Source organism: Serinus canaria, chromosome 1A, assembly GCF_022539315.1.
Source record: "Serinus canaria isolate serCan28SL12 chromosome 1A, serCan2020, whole genome shotgun sequence".
Classification (NCBI taxonomy): Eukaryota; Metazoa; Chordata; class Aves; order Passeriformes; family Fringillidae; genus Serinus; species Serinus canaria.
In genome coordinates this window covers 38,579,190-38,592,516 of record NC_066314.1, presented here as the reverse complement: position 1 = coordinate 38,592,516, position 13,327 = coordinate 38,579,190, and the positions used below count along the sequence as shown (strand labels likewise).

General features: G+C 37.2%; 1 protein-coding gene across 1 annotated transcript in view; it reads right to left on the bottom strand.

Annotated features, from left to right (window-relative positions):
* Window positions 1–13,327, bottom strand: part of ACSS3 (acyl-CoA synthetase short chain family member 3) — a 64,701-nt gene that overhangs the window by 15,223 nt on the left and 36,151 nt on the right. The window contains exons 10-11 of the mRNA XM_050988016.1: window positions 4,100–4,195; window positions 1,137–1,200 (exon numbers count right to left, since the gene is read on the bottom strand). Of these exons, the coding sequence (XP_050843973.1) occupies window positions 1,137–1,200; window positions 4,100–4,195 (160 nt within the window). The remainder of the gene's footprint in view (window positions 1–1,136; window positions 1,201–4,099; window positions 4,196–13,327) is intronic.

Here is a 13,327-nt window from a genome sequence, read left to right as displayed (position 1 = left end):
TTTTCATTTGTCTAAGCAAGCAGTGAAGACTTTGAGCTACCACAACTCTCCAAAAATCCACCACAGAGGAAATGGATGAATACATTTCCTTTGGGACTTGTATTATCTCGCAGTTAGAAAGTGTTCAGAGCTGAAGTTATTTTCTGTGACTGAAAAAAAAGGTGGGTACAGACACCATCCCATTCGTCACAAAGCAGGTGTCTCTCTCTGAGGAAAAAAAACTGTTTGAGGAAAATGCCTGAAAGCCTGAAAATGCCTGAAAGCCTGTAAAACATCCAGAATACAGAGCTGGTATGGGCTGTAAAGAGCACTAGCCCATAGAATGCTACAAGAGTAAGGAAAGGTCCAGGCAACAGTGAGAAGGCAGCAGGCAAGATAAATGTAACTGATGTTCACAGGGTGATCTAAACAGAGGCCTTTTTATCTAAGGAAATGTACCTTAGAAAGGTGCACTTTTCAAAAAGAATATTAGAGTTTATGGAACTCATCTGTCAGGAGTCTGGTAAATGGTACTAAAAATCACCTACATGATGCACAGCAGGGTCTTTTGATTTTTTTTTTCCTGGAGTCCTGGAGTATTTTCCTGCATGTATTTTTTCCAAGTACTGGTTCAAATGAACACTCTTTCATGCAAAGCACACACAGGAACATCTGGGGTTTTTTTTAACAGAGAACAGAAAATACATGTTCTCCCTCTAAGAAAGTGCATCAGTTGGGATTAGGAGATCATGAAAGAAGAGGCAGCATTACACCTGAAAGCTGAAGCATGAATCTGTACTGCTGGACTATTTCACTAAATGGAAAGATAAAATAGTGAAGGGAATGATTCAGTATCTTGCTCATACATTAAAAGAGAAAGGCATCATTTCATGCCGACATTCTGATAATTAAGAAAATGGTAAACTTTGCTGTAATCTAAGAAAAACTCATTCACTCACACAACGTTTTTGCCTGCAATTTTTCAACATTAATGAACATAAAACATTCAGGGAGTTTGGTATCAGTATCAGAGACAGACAGACATGCTTTTCCATCCTCATTACTTCAATTATTCTTATTTTTATATAAAATTTAGTCAAAAGACATCAACCCATGTAGGAAGTTTCTTTTAACTGTATGATATTTATTTTTCTTACTTTACCACAATATTTCCCAAAGTCTTTGCCTTCACTGGTTTCTTATTTTCATCCAGAATCATGACTGTAAAAACATAATATAGGAAGGAAACTCAACTTTAGTAGTGTATTTTTAGGTGAAGGTAAATGTAAATGTTTTTCTTTATGGATATCAAATTATGTCACACTTCAGAAGGGCAATACACCAAGAAACAGAAGGAATTAAGTAATTTGGGAGTGCCACTCTGGATAACCTTACAACTTTATTAACATTCAGCCTTAAGTACAAAAGTCTTAAATAATACTTGTGCTTTGGAAGCAGAAATAGCACAAAGTCCCAAAAGGGAAAAAGAGAACTTAAAGGTAAAAGAAGCTTTCATACTGGGAATCTAAACTTCTACACAGCAAAGAACCATTAAGATACATGACAAATATAAATTAAAACTATGGGGGTGACACGAGCAAGAAATAACAACCAAGATGACTGAAGTCTAACCCAAATCACATAAGAAATAGTATTAACAGTAAATAAGTATTTCTGCTTTTCAAAGGCTCTCAGGAGTCTCAGAAAAATGCCCTTCAGCTACACTGTAGTCCAGCATAAAGAGATCAAGTAACTCTTAAAGTACCCAAAGCTGCACAGCAGGGTAATGCTCAAAGACCAGGAAAATGAAGCCTTTCCCTGGATGGCAGGGGTCCACCACCTTCAGTGAAAGCATCATATCCTGATACTGAGATTTCTGAGGAAATCATCTGAAATAGCCTCTTTTGTGCAGTTATCTGGGAAATGAAGCTACTACAACCATCCATTCCATTTCAAGGCGTGGGCATAAGAAAGGAATGACAGGTACCACCTTGGCCTACGATAATGAAGTTACATCAAGTGAAGCAACTAAACCATAGGAAAACAGGGAGGGAAGACTCTGACAGACTGGGCTGATAAGAATTGCATGCTTTTTGAAGCCTGCCCAAGAATGAAAGCAATGTTCAGCTTTATCTAAAGCTCTACAAATAATCTTACACTCTGGATTACATAGTTCCAAAGGAAATGGGGGAAAGTGGATGACAGACTTCTGACTAAAACTCGGCTAAAACCTGTATGAGTAATATCATATCCTATCTCTCCAAAGAGCACCAACATCTGTAATTTATTCCTTCTGGCTGAAGCTACTTCTTCAAAGATGATGGTAATTTTAAAGTAACTGAAGAGCCTGCTGGAAGCAATGGCTCTGCACACAGACACAAGGACAGTTTTACACAGACCCACTTGTGTAGCTGTCAGTGTTTTCTCTCCTATTTTTATAATACTAACTAAAATCTAATCAGTTTACTGTAATTGTTTGATCAAGGTACCAACCCCAGTATTTAAGTCTTCTCCTTGCAAGCTACATATTTCAATGTAGAAAAATTTGGGGAAGTGAGATACTATGCTGCTCACACCTGAATTACTGAAGAACTGACTTGTTTCTTCAAAATGGGGGACCTGCTTCAGTCTGAAAGTGCACTGCAATTATATATAGTGAAGGGAATTATATATATAGTGCAAAGGTTCAAGCAAATCAAGGCAAAAGCACAGTATAATGTCTGATTAAAGGCAACAGAAATTAATATTTTATCTTGACTCACTTTTAAATGCAATTTGTGCCACTACACTTTGATATCATAACTGTTATTCCCTTTGTCCCTAAAAATCAGCAACAAATCAGTTTCTTTTAAGCAACATGTAATAGGAAATAATTTTTACATGTTCAAAAACAAAAAAGTAGATCTGGTAACTTCCTTTACATTGCAGCATGTCTTTACCAGCCATTTAGAGGTGGGTGTATAAACTAAAACCACAGTATCTTCTAACTGGCAAAAGGATCTCCTCTAATAAGTATAGTAACAGCAGGAAAACAACACCAAAGAGAAGTGCATGACAGCAAGACAGCAGCCAAAATAGAGTAATTTTTTTAAAAATCGCTAGATTGTGAATAGCTGCATTACAGGACATATTTGGTCAAAGACTGAAAGAAGTAAAATTATTCCAAAAATCTTTAGTGAATTTCAGTGCTCATTTTTTGTTTCCTTTATATGGTATGCCAAAGACATTTCCATCACTCTCTTTGAAGATAATCTTTACTTATGTTAGTCCCAATGTTCCAAAATGTTCATCAGAAATGTTTATATTTTTGTTTCTCATATCTCTTCTTAGTCCTGACTATCATCTGATAACATATGTGATGCAATTACATTCTTTCACCCTTTCCTACTTATTAAAACTCTGAAGAAACTTCATGGCCTTGTTTTTAAGCTATTGCTCATCTTCATTCCATAACTGTAAGTGCCAAAACCAAGAGCTGCTAAAAATATTTGAGGTTTTTTTTTTAATGCTCACCACCACTTACATGTATTAAAATAACAGCTTAGATCTTTCTGACCAAAGATGTGAGAACTTTTTCTGAACACCACTTGATCTTTAATGTAATTATTTTTCAGATTTCAAGTAACTCTTTAAAATTGTGTTAAAATCAGGGTTCCCAGGTATTAAATATGCATTATTAATTATGTAGCTTATGCATTCTTAATCCTGTCGCTGCACCTCTACATGCAAATACCTTTCAGACAATGAGTTTTCATCCTTTTTGTGCTGGTCCATAGCCTACCATTTCTCCTGGGTGGAGATAAAAACGCTCCACTGAAAGACAGTCTGCTTAACAACTCTCTCAAGTTGTGTAGAAGGGCAGAAGTACATGTAGAAGTACAGATGAGCAATGTGTCAAGGTATGTGCTAGCCTTTTCATATAACAAAGGCAAAAGTAATTGATCAATTTTCTTGAGGATGACTCTGAATTTTTTATTCACAATCACATTCTACAACACACAAGAAAGCAGGAAGGAGGAAAATTCTTATTATTAGACTATCATTTTCTTTCACTACAAGATATGACAATTCAGGAATATAGGCAATGTCCTTTCCTAGAACATTTTTAGCATAGTCTTACCATTATATCCTGGCACTGGTTTTCCTGCCTGTCCAGGTGGAGGTGTTGTAGAGTTCCCCAAACCAATGCAGGAAGCCGTAATTGCAGAACCAGATTCTATTAAGAGAAAAAAAACACCATCAGTTAAGGCTGGTTTTAGTTCCATTCAGTATTTACTAGTCCTAAGTTTTTTGATGCTCAGCACACCAAATTTTTTTTAAAAAAATTCCTAGACAAACAATGGAAGATTTAGAATTCACAGAATCATAGAATATGCTGTGTTGGAACAGACTCCCAGATATCACTGAAGTCCAACTCCTGGTCCTGCACAGGACACCTCCAGGAATCACACCATGTTCCTGAGAGCATTGTCCAAACACTTCTTGAACTCTTGTCATGATTGGTGCTGTGATCACTGCCCTGGGGAGCCTGTCCCAGTGCCCAAAAACCCTCTGGGTGAAGAGCCTTCTCTTAATTTCCAATCTAAACCTCCTTTGGCTCAACATCATGCCATTCCCTTGAATTCTGTCACTGGTCATGAGAGGGAAGAGATTGGTACCTGCTCCTCCACTTCCTCTTGTGAGGAAACTGAAGGCCACAGTGACATCTCACCTCAGTCACCTCCAGGCTGAACAGACCAAGTGACCTCAGCTGCTCCTCATACAGCTTCCCCTCAAGGCCATTCACCATCTTTGTAGCCCTTTTTGGGACACTTTCCAATAGCTTTATCATTTTTATACTATGGCACCCTAAACTGCCCCCAGCACAGGAGGTGAGGCTGCCCCAGTGCAGAGCAGAGCAGGACCATCCCCTCCCTTGCCCAGCAGGTGATGCTGTCCCTGATGCCCCCCAGGATTCGTGTAGCCCTCCTGGCTGCCAGGGCACTGCTGACTCGTGTTCAACTTGCCATTGACCAGGACCCTCAGGTCTCTTCCCATGGCATGGCTTTCCAGCCTCTTATTCCCCAGCCTGTACACCCAGGGTTACCCCATCCCAGATGCAGAATCCAGCAATCCAACTTGTCTTTGTTTAACTTTGTCTCATTTCTCCTTACTCTGACAACCTCTCTATATTTATTCCAATTGGCCTGATCCTGCTTCCATCTCCTGTGTATTTCCTGGTCACACTTAAGTAATGACAGGAGTTCTTAATTCATCCACATAGATCTCTGCCCCCTTTGCCTGATTTCTCGCTCATCAGGATGCATCATTCTTGAGTATGGAGGAAGTGGTCCTTGAATATCAATCAGCTCCCTTGGAACCCTCTTCACTGCAGGATCTGTTCCCACAGGATTCTTTCAAGAAGACCTTTCAAGGTTAAAGTTAGATCTCCCAAAGTCCGTGATTACAGCCTTGCTGTTCTGTTTCCTCCTTGCCCACTACTGAATTCCACAAGAGTCATTACATCCAAGGCTGCCCTCAACCTTCATATCTTCAACAAGGCATTCATTACCTGTTTGTTAGTATAAGGCTGAGGAGCACACCACTCCTCAGGAGATCCTCCACTAGTGCCAGAAAGTTGTCATCAATGCTTTCCAGTAATACTGACACCTTCCTAATCATCCCCACAGTTAAGCTGCTAGAAATCCTTCCCTCCTCACCTTCCTCTCTTTTCACATAACATTTTTATACTTCCAGAGCTGTTACCATAGAAGAAGAATAAATACTATCAAGTCATATAAAAGAGAGTCTAAGACTGAAAAAAATCCCAGTTGCTCTTCACTCTTCCCCTCTAAGGAAACAATCTACAGAAATTACTTTGAAATGCTGCTGTAACTCTGAACCACAGAAAACAAAGTGTAGGTGGTTTTAGATATTAGCAGGAACACAGGATGAGACTTTACTTTAAAAACTTGACTGTATCATTCTGATGATGTCTCAGGTCACTTGGCCTGGAATTCATAGTCCATGCCACCCAGCAAACAAAGCAGATGTATATGTATATACATTTCTAGTTAGTATGTTCAAACCTATTTTCAGTATGCTTGAACCAGGAAATTAAAGTAATTTTTGCTGTGAATTTTTTTCAACCTCCATAGCATTTATCTTCTACTTCAGAAGTTATGTGTCTATTCAAGTGATTAAAGAAGCAAAAACAAAAACAAACTTACAGAGTCTTGCAGTGTTTTTACAGTCAGTGTTAGTAAGTAGGTGAAAGCTTAGCATTTACAGCTAAAACTAAACTAAACCAGCTGAACTAGGGCCTAAATACAACTGTGGGACACAGAATAAAAATTATCAACCCTCCATGCTAAAAAAGACAAGCTAAAAAGTTGGCTTTGTTGTTTCCTAATCCTCCCCCATTCCACCCTCTACTTAGTGCAAATTCCCTGCACAGTTGTGGGGGAATCTTTTCTTCTAACACACAGAACACCCAGGCTGCAGTTACAGTGGTGACACAATATCAAAATGATCTACCATACCCCATCCATAACCACACTGAGAAGCTGTAGAAAAACAAAATGCATTCAACAGTTTTGGAGCTTTATTTTCTGCACAGTATTTGTACTGAAGAACTTTCTTCTTTTACTTGCAACAGAAGGAACAGTGAATTGGAAAAGATGATAGAACAGAGAGTTTCCTTTTTGACTGTGTGAGGAGAAGAAGTGGAAGCACAGTGCACATGCTGCTTTACATACTGCACAGCAAGAGCTACAAAATATACTGCAGCAGATCAGGCAAGAACAATAGTCTCCTAACACCAAAACACAGGAATTAGGTTTGCTACTGAGAAACAGGGTACACAGCACCAGTATTAGCCTGATGTGCCAGTAACATTGGTATGGACTGGGAATTGACAAGCATTTCCCATCAAGAATCTCAATCCAAAGGCCCTAAGGGGAGTAGAAGAATTACTGAAAATTAGTTTGGGTTTGCCTGACTCTCTAGTACACTGCTAATGAAATCAACAGAAACTTGAAAGGAAACTTCATTGTACTAACTTGTCTGGTTTTTTACCTGCTTTTTGGACAACAGGGACTAAGCCTAAATGAAAGTCCATTTATTCTGGAGAATCACAAGTTCTAAAACTTTGTGAAAAGGTCTTTAAAACTGTTGCTCTTTCTTCTATTGTCTTTTCAACTATCAATGGATATATAATTCTCACATTTACCCAGTGCTCTAATCTCTAAGCCATACCTTTGGTTCCCACATGGCAGTAAGGCTTTTTATATACATGGAAAAAGATACAGGGTTTTTGGTACTTGGATCAGATAATAATTCAGAGAGGGAATCCCAAAAGCATCTGCTCTTTAGGTTAGGTTAGCTGTTCCTGAATGCTAAAGATTCCCCTTCAATATAGAATCACAAAGGAGCACTGTCAAAGGACAGCATGAAGCTTTGTGATGTACATTTCTTGGGAAATCAACATTTATCTTTCAAAGAGGATGCTGTATTGAAATATCAATTTCCCAAACCTATTAAGAAACAACAGCCTCTTTCTAGAACAGTTTTTTCTATCACCAAGAAAACAGTCAGAGTTTAAAAGAGAATTCAATTCAAAATCCTCCTGAAAAGAAATCATCACTGCTCAGAAGAACCCAAGATTTTAAGTGTTATTTAAAAGAGATATTTTCCTTAACAATTATGTGTAATAAAAATACTGTGTGGCCCTTTATTATAGATTTCCAAAAAATAAAGTTACTTATGAATCTTGGGTTTCAATTAAGATTGGTTTCTTTACAATTCAAATCAGGATCTACGTGCAGGTTACAAGATTCAGGTCTGAAAAGTTGAAACAGCAACAGTCTGAAGAAGTAGAACACTTGTCAAGTGTACATTGTATTCCACCTATCCCTTAAAGCAAGTTTCTGCATAGTCAAACAGACATCCCCTACCTGCCACTCATTTGTTTATAGCTGAAGATTCTCTGAAATTAATGCACAGCACCTAGACAGATTTCCAGTGCTGAAGACTTTAGAAACTTCCATTTTAAATGCAAGGAACAGAATAGTAGGTCTGTCTTACAGTCTCTTTTGCAAACATCTGCACAGTAACTGTCCACTCACTAAGCTACCAAGTCAGCTTGCCCTCCAGCTGTGAAAGGCTTTTCAGGGACAACCAGATCATAAAACCAATCTCCTTTCTGCATAACACCTTAAGATGTGACAATGAAACAGCTATTTAGAAGAGCAATGTTTTATATGGGGAGAACAATGTTTCTCAGCTAGTCTAGTAAAGGAATTCAACATCTGTTCTGAGTTATAATGAAAACAATATGGTGTAACTCTGAGAATAATGAAAATCACTTCATTGAGACAGAAAAGACAGAGTTACTGAGAGATGGCCTTAAAATCAAGGCTGTTCAAGTGTCCCAACTCCCTCCTTATGCTTCTTCTTTTCAAGATAAGGGCTAATGTAAAGAAATAGTCCTCAATAATCACAGATGTGACCTTCTTTGTTTTGTCTCACTCTACCAGTGAGTGATACCATTATAAAGCTATTTCAATATTATTTAAATATCCAGTATAAATTGGACAGCTAATGAGTAGTCTGATACATTAACTTTTTTGTATTTGCACCTTGGAAAACAACTGTTATGCCAAAGAAGGTGCTGCTGATCCAGAAGCAAAAAGTGCACTCTTCTATGAGTAGCTAGGGTAGTCTGTGACTTTATTAAACAGAAAGCTTCCACCTACACACGTGTCTGATCTGCAGAAGCTGTGTTCTGCCAAATTATGCAAAGCAACAGCTAGTAGGTTTTGTGCTCAAAACTTTTTCTCATTCACAGTCAACAGTCAAGTTCAATCAAAATAAACAGTTTTGAAATAACTCAGGACTTCCAAGATGAAAATCTACCATTTACGTACTCTGTGCCACTTACACTCCTGATACAGTGTCTCATATTCCTCAACACAGCAGACTGCTATGCTGCTGAAATATTAGCTTTTTTGGTAGGAAATACTTGGGCAAAACATTGCATTTTGGCATGAATATTTGAGCTGGGGCTGTGCTGAGCTGGTGTATGTAAAGCCATCTGCTTTGAATTTCTTAGAATGCAATGAAGAGACACTAAAAACATACAAAAGAGATAGGAAGTTGCAGAAGAAGGAAAGAAGAAAAAGGAGCAACTGTCCTACATTAACATATTAATGAAGGCAATAAATAGAATACACAAAATTCTCACTGTGGCTATGCTGTTTTGAACCATTCTTCTGGCAAGGCTGTCACTGTTATTGTGGGGAATTAAAGGAATTACTACAGCAACAGACTGCACTGATAAAATGGAAAAGAGAGTCTATGAAGCAGGAAAGCTTAGGCAGCAACTCATTACAAATCCACTCACACCACAAGAATGCACCTCTGAAGAGATTCCTTCCATATGCTCCCTCCACACAGTGGTCACTTTCATTATGCCAGAAAGAGTGAATGAAGAATTCAATAAAGTTACAGCAAAATACTTTCTAGTAAGGCAACAACTATTGGGCATTCTGAAACAGAAAACCACAGTACCAGATGAATTACAGGACTCAAAAACTGGACCACAGTATACCATTGTGCTTCCTTAAAATAAAACTGAATCTAACACATCACAGAAATAGTATACACTGGCAGTGTCCTGAAGGTTCAGGGGCCAGATCATCAAGTATTCACACAGACCTCATTTCCTTCATCCTTTAGCACACAACTGCACAGAGCAAAGTCAGTTTCCATCAGTCTTTTATCACTAAAAGCCAAGCAAGCTTCTAACTGCAGTAGCAGTAAGTTGCCTCACTCACAGCTTGGATTTAGCACTGTTAACCCTGACAAACTGTGTCTAGATAGTCATGCTGCAGGTTGGTAGCCCAAGCACCAGATCAGTCTTAGGCTTACTGATGTTGGAAGAAAATTTCAGATAATTGCTTTAGCCTCTGTACAGTACAGCTCAGCCAGGCCTTCAGCAAGGCCTCAGAAATATCTTGTGTAAATTGTTTCAATTTGCCAAGCTGCTTTCTTCCCTGCTTCCCTGGAAGAGATCTACACCAGAATGGTGCATGACACATTGTATTATTAATGGGTAAAAAGACTAAGCACACATGGCTGATGCTGGGTATTAAAGTACAAACAATCTGATGCTAATTATCCATCAGCACAAAAACAAGGAGATGACACCTGGCCACTATTATCCCAGAGCACCAAAGGGCACAGATAAGGACAGTTTGGATAATCCCTATACAATGTGATCTGTGATGCTGCCACAAAAATCCACAGCACTGCTGCACCCATATTGTTAGTATATATTGCTATGCCATGATTTTTACCACATTCTAAGAGTAAAAGCTAGAGAAAATTATTTTCAGAGCTATGATAATTATACTCTGAACCTCCCCATCCATTTTACTCATTTCCTCTTCATTTTATTTAAGCTGTCATCAAATGAAGTAAAATTCATGAAAGAGCTTACATTTACTGAAATTCTATCTAGCAATATATTTAGCATGGTATTACAGCAAATTATAACATAAAACTAAGAGGAGCCACAAGAAGACAGCAAGGACTGAAGAATCTGAAGAACTGTAAATTTTGAAGGATACCCTGATTCAATTTTATCAAGTGTCAGAAAGAAGTATGAAATTAAATCCAGTTCACACATCATACACCATTAGATTAGATTAAAGACAGTCTGTCATCCTAAATGATAAAAGGTTTTGTGGCTAGTAGAAAAACTACAAAAACTTTTTCATGTATTGTTTAGTATTTTATTTCACTCCTTGCTTCTGAGGACTATGACATGCAACAGAAAAATTCTTAAACACTCACTGTAATTATAATTCATTTTTTCTCCATCTGACTGCATTTTTAATTATTCCTCTTGTGAATTAAGCACATGCAGCATCAGCACAATAAATATCAGATGTGTAGAGAATAACAAAATATGGTGAGGAGCAGGGGTCTACTTTAGCAAAAACCTCCAGAAGTATCAGCTTTAAGGTGAGCTATGCAAGTTTGGTGATTTGTAATCAAGGTTTTCACACTTGTCTTACAAGGAGTTTTTCAACTCCTCACAAATTTAAATAAAGCTAGGGTAAAGAATAAGCAGTAAACAACTGGAAAGATTTTCATTTAAGACTTTCTTGCTCTAATGTTATTTAGAGGGAAATTTCACATATAAAGCATGACCTTGTCCATCAGGCTGCTTACAATTTAGGTAACATTCATTTGGCAGAAGATCAGAAGAACTTGTTATCTTGAAGTGGCTTCAAAATATGTTTTTTCATCCCACTAGCACTCTATAAAACAGAACATAAAACCTCTGCAAGTTAACAGTAAGCCTCATGGAAAAACAACAGTGTTTTTCACCTATTCTTCACACCCAAGTAAAATTAAATTTTACCTTTCTCACTTGGTTAAATTGTACACAGAACCTTAAAAAAGCTCTTCTTAACTGCCTAACTTCTCTACTTAGAAACTGCAAAACAGAAACTCCACTCAAAAAACATGGGAAAGAGATATAGATAGAAAATGAAGCAATAATTTTTTAAAGTGTGACTAAGATTCACGGACTTATGAGGAAAACAAAGTGACAAAATGAGCTAAATGTTTTGAAAACCTGAATTCCATTTCTCAAAACAGAAATCCATTTTGTTTATAAAGTAATGTATTTTCTGAAAGTGCTTGCATTTCCATGCTTATTCTTAGAATTGAAGGTTAGAAGAGAAACAAGAATTTTTTTAATATTTTCTAAATGCTTTAAAGCACTTAGAGTCATAACGTATCTATTACCATAAATACATACCACATTTGTGAAGGTCAAATACTTCCAATACACCAGTTCTATTCCTGCATTCAATTCACTTTTTTGAAAATAAAATCAATGCCCAAATCCATTAAAATTCATCCAAGGCTCACTTTCACAATTATCCAATCACAGAAAATACTTACAAACTGTAGGGGTTGGTATTATACAAATACACAAGGTCTCTGAAGACTTCAAAGCACATTTAAATGAAATCTACAAAATAAATGTACAAAATATAACTGCAAGGAAGGTCCAACTAGTTTAGTTAAGGGTTTGTGGGCCAAACAATATTAAACAAATATTAAAACCAAAGCAGAAAATAATTGGTTATCACTAACTGCCAAGCCAGTAATGAATCACCAGAAGTATATGTATTCTTTTTGCACATACACTAGGGTCCTTTGCCTCCAAATATTATATATGCTATTATAATGTACATCTTATAAATTGCCTATAGCAAAATGACAGCCAAGACTAGAGAACAGAAAGTTTTTTGGCTGATGTCAGATGACACGTTTAAAAATGCATTAAGTCAGGCAATGCATCAAATTATATTTTCAGACAAAATAAATTTCAAATTATTTTCATTCTTCTGTGACATCATAACTGATATATGATGAAATACTAAGAGGTAAATGGAAAATTTAAAAAGTAATTACACATCTCAGTGCTAACTCTTTACTGTTTAATTGTTTTGAGGAATCTCAACACATTGCATGCATTGTAATACTGACAAGATGGAAAAGACAGGTAAAATTACTACTGTGCAATTCAAGTATCTTTATCGGCACTCTCTTTCTACCCTCACTTTGAGCAACATAAAAAAGCAGTTGAGATCAGAGCTCAACAAGCTGAAACATCTTCACAGTCATACAAACTGGAGGCTCTGTCACAGCTCATCTCCTTCAGAGAGATGAGACTGCACTGTTCTATTTTAACATACCCATTCCTAAACACGTCCCTTCATCTTCTTCATTTGCCTAAATGCAGCCCAAATATTCAGTGCACACTAAATATTGCCCATAGCTCAACTTCATAACTTAAGACTGCTTGACAGTTCTTTTATTTTCAATCATCTAAACCATATCAATGAAATTTTAAGGAGGAAAACATTTATACTTCATCCATATTAATTTTGTCCCTGACTGCATGTGGAAAGACATTCAGAAAATATTAAGATTCATAAGCACTGGGAAACTGAAGCCAAATGGGAACAGAAAAGATTAATACACACTTTTTATCAATTCTAAATTGGAAAATGTCAGCACAAATGAGGCAGACTAGCAGTGGCACAGCTAATAATGAATTTGTATCAACACAGAGGAGGAGCTGACCAGAGGGGAAAAGCAGAGTATAGCCATGAGGAAAAGAGAACCTTCACAGAAATGTAAAGTACAGAGATGCATGCTTTTTTAAAATTTTTTCTACTAGAAGGATGCAGTACATTTACTGATTTACTGTGTTCAAATTGAAATAAATTCCATAAATAAAAATTTTAAAACTTTTTTTTTATTCAAGCCACAACACCCCAGA